Raw genomic sequence first — 3,630 nt, forward strand, 5'->3', positions numbered from 1 at the left:
CAATACACTCGGAATTTTAAAGAAATTAAATTACTAACATAAGTAATACATTTTTTTTTATTCACTAAATAGTAAGATTTAAAAAAAATCTTGAAACTTGAACAATATTAAATTGTGATTCTTTATGAGCAAAACAATGTTTGCGGATCAACTAGTAGTAAAATAAATTATTTTAAAACCAACATTAAAAACATAACCGGCAACATTTTTAGTAATATGGTTTGCTCAGAATTATTTTTTGTATGCAATGATTTAACACAAACCATTATATTAATTTAATCAATGACAAAGTACATTTTATACATTGTACAATAGAACAGTTACATACTTTCCATCTTTTTTTTTTATTTCATTTAAATTTGTCTATGTTAACTTAACAAGTTTAACTAATTGGTTAACTTACTTATTTGTTATTATCGATAAGCAATCAACACGTAAAAAAAACACTAGTACGAACTCATAAAATCATTCACTAAAAATATTATTTTTTACAAAATATATATATAAGTATGCTTAATAAATGTAAACAATTAATAATATTTTTATAGTTTATTATTAAATGCCTAATACACATTTTTTTTTTTTTAAGTTTATACTTTTATTATTATAAATAGACAGTCAGTGTATCTGAAAAATGATAACACAAAGTAAAATATTTAATATAGCTTCAATTTATACTCCTATTAAATTTCTTTTTAAATTAAATGATACTTAGAATTACAAATTAGAAATTATATTTTGAACTTGTAATTAAAATAAGGCAGTATTTAGAAATATTTAATTATATACTTTGAATGTTACGTATCATACCCATGAATAATTAAAATAATTTTTACCAAATAAATGAATTATAAATATTTAATCGTACATGATTTGTTAAGAATGTTCTTGAATAACTCTATTCAATTCTTCGTCTCGTTTTTGTTTGGTATGTGACATAAACTGATCCAGTTGTTGGTCTAAATCTTCTTTAGAAAATACTTGTTCTTTACGAGGAAACTGATCTCTGTAAAACATACATTAAAAATAATTATGAAGATTCTAAAATGATATATAATATTACAATTCATTACTATTAATTACAATTATATACAAATTAATTATTTGTTATACAAACAGCCACTAAAACTAAATAGCAAATAGTCATTCAATCATGTGATTTATTAAACAATAAGATTATTACATTTAATTAAGAATTTTGACATTATATTAATACTGACTTTAATGAACAGTCTTCAGGATAAAAAACAAGGCTAAAATGCTTAAAACAACTATATATGAAAGCAGTATGCGAGTGACAATTTTGTATAATTGTAATAAGTAGACAATAAAAATGAAAATACTAAAAGACAAAGTGTAATTGGGCCCATAGATCCAATAATACCATCATGTTATATGAAAATGAAACTGACGACTAAAATTAATTTATTGACTTATTATCTTATTTTATGTCTTTTTAAGAAGTTACAACTATTCACTAAGTGACAAAAATGTAGAGATTTTCTAGTTATGTTATACATTTTAAAACAAGAAATATCGAAAAAACAAGAAAGACAGATTTAGATAATTTTTTTTTTAAAGAGTAACACTTTTAAACTGGTTTTTGAATCAATTTTAAACAATGTAAGAATAAAATATATTTTTTTTAAACTGGAGTTCAGTGCAACTAATAAAAACTTTTTATCTTTCAATATAAATAGAATCAAAATCAGACTGCTTCATGAGGTTAGAATTTTTTCTTAACATTAAAGTTTTGATGTTGATATTTCAATTTATATAAGCATTTGTTATTTAATTAAATACAATTATGATAAATTAAATAGTATGTATTTTATATTTATTACTTATTTATTACAATAATACGTTATAAAATAATTTAATTCTAAATTTGAGTTACCAACTTATTTTTAAATATAATGATAAGATGACATTTAATCACTTATAACATTGATCAAAAAAATGTATAAAATGTTTTGAACATTATTTTTATTAAAATTTAACTGATTATAAATTATTTTTGTAATCGTAATTTTAAATAGATTTTTATTTTATACAAATATCAAGTTTTATTATGATTAAAACTATTAATTTAAATTTACGATTTATAATAACTATTTAATAAATGCAAAGTTCTCATAACTAACCTCTGTTTTGATATTTTCCGCTTTTTAGATTTAGAAACCTTAGGAATTCCTGGAATATTTCCATTTGTGTTTACGTTGAGTTTAACAGGTTCACGTGTTTTAGTCTTAGGGCCTCCTAAAATAAATAGTTTACTGTGTAATGCAAATACAAATTAAATATCGACATCACATTACTTCTTCTCCTTATTCTCCTTCTATCTTCCACCACTGGAACTCTTCCTATAGTTAGTCTTTCATGAACAGGAATACCTAATCTATCTGTTGATCTTATCATATCATGTATAATAGTATTATACATGCGATTATCGATTTCAGGTCTTGGAGGAGGTAAGGGTGGCGGAAGCGGTACACGAAGTCGTTCTCTACCCACAAATTCCTACAACAGTAAAAATATATAAGTGAAATATTTGTAGGTATGACAATCTAATGAAGAATTAAAACATACCTGATTCATTAATAAAGAAGCAGCCACTTCAGGTCGACGTTCCATGTTAAATGAAAGAATTCGATGTTTTCTCACAAGTTCATCATCTGCAGTTGGCTTAGATTTTTTTTGAATTTGCGTGAACCTATGTTAAAAAAAAAAAAAAGTCAAATTGAATAACAAACATAAAAAATAATCATTTACGAAGAACAAAATCTTGTACGGTACCTGTCATTTAAGCTCATTCCAGTGTTTTTAACCAGTAAATTGTTTTTTCTTGCTGTCGACATAGCTGAAGCCGCTTACAGAATACCGATCAATATTAATACCAACAAAAAATGCTTTAAAGACGGTTTGTCATGGTCTTAGCGATGTATGCGTGAACGTCGACTTTCCTGGATGCCGAGAAAATCGTACCAAACACAAAAACAAAATAGCGCGGGATAATAAGTACAAACAATTCAATAATAAATCACTGTAAACGGCGTACGTTCTACGAACGTGCAGCAGTAAACCAAACACGAAAATACGACACGACCAAAAATAAATCAGAACGATCAATGATTAGAAAATGCAATCATAAGTCCGAGACGTATAAAAGGTATAAATAACGATTGTATAGGTGCTATTGAGTATATATACAATACTTAATGTATATTAATTGATGTTATAATATTAAGTACAACAATTTTCGGAATATCTGATGATAATAAACGAACGAGTTCGGAACTCGGGAGATCCCGTGGCTCGGTAATAGATAAATAGATAATGGTTATATACAAAGCATAGTAAAGTTACCAATTTACCATCATGATTATTATTATATACCTTAAATCGTGGTTACCACGATTGTGGTTAAATGTGTGTTGCGGTTATAGTTCGTGATAAAGAAAAACATTTTATCAATCGGCTATCAGCTGCCAAATTTTTAAATTCGATATTCAATCGAATTGTTTATTCTGTTTATCGGCATTCAGCTCATAATATGTCATTGTGAATAATTATAGCGATTAGTGATTACATTAATATTTAATATAGATATGTCCAGATATACTTATGTAT

The 3,630-nt window shown here is 25.3% G+C and overlaps 1 protein-coding gene across 1 annotated transcript; it reads right to left on the bottom strand.

Moving 5' to 3' along the window:
• Positions 1 to 534: 534 nt before the first annotated feature.
• LOC132917784 (uncharacterized) lies at positions 535 to 3,327 on the bottom strand. Its single transcript, XM_060978683.1, has 5 exons — positions 2,797 to 3,327; positions 2,590 to 2,713; positions 2,319 to 2,520; positions 2,145 to 2,259; positions 535 to 1,006 (listed from the first exon to the last, which is right to left on the bottom strand). The coding sequence occupies exons 1-5, from the start codon at positions 2,856 to 2,858 to the stop codon at positions 877 to 879; spliced, it is 633 nt and encodes a 210-aa protein (XP_060834666.1). The 5' UTR covers positions 2,859 to 3,327; the 3' UTR covers positions 535 to 876.
• Between the last annotated feature and the right edge of the window lie 303 nt (positions 3,328 to 3,630).

The sequence above is a fragment of the Rhopalosiphum padi genome, chromosome 1 (genome assembly GCF_020882245.1).
Source record: "Rhopalosiphum padi isolate XX-2018 chromosome 1, ASM2088224v1, whole genome shotgun sequence".
Classification (NCBI taxonomy): Eukaryota; Metazoa; Arthropoda; class Insecta; order Hemiptera; family Aphididae; genus Rhopalosiphum; species Rhopalosiphum padi.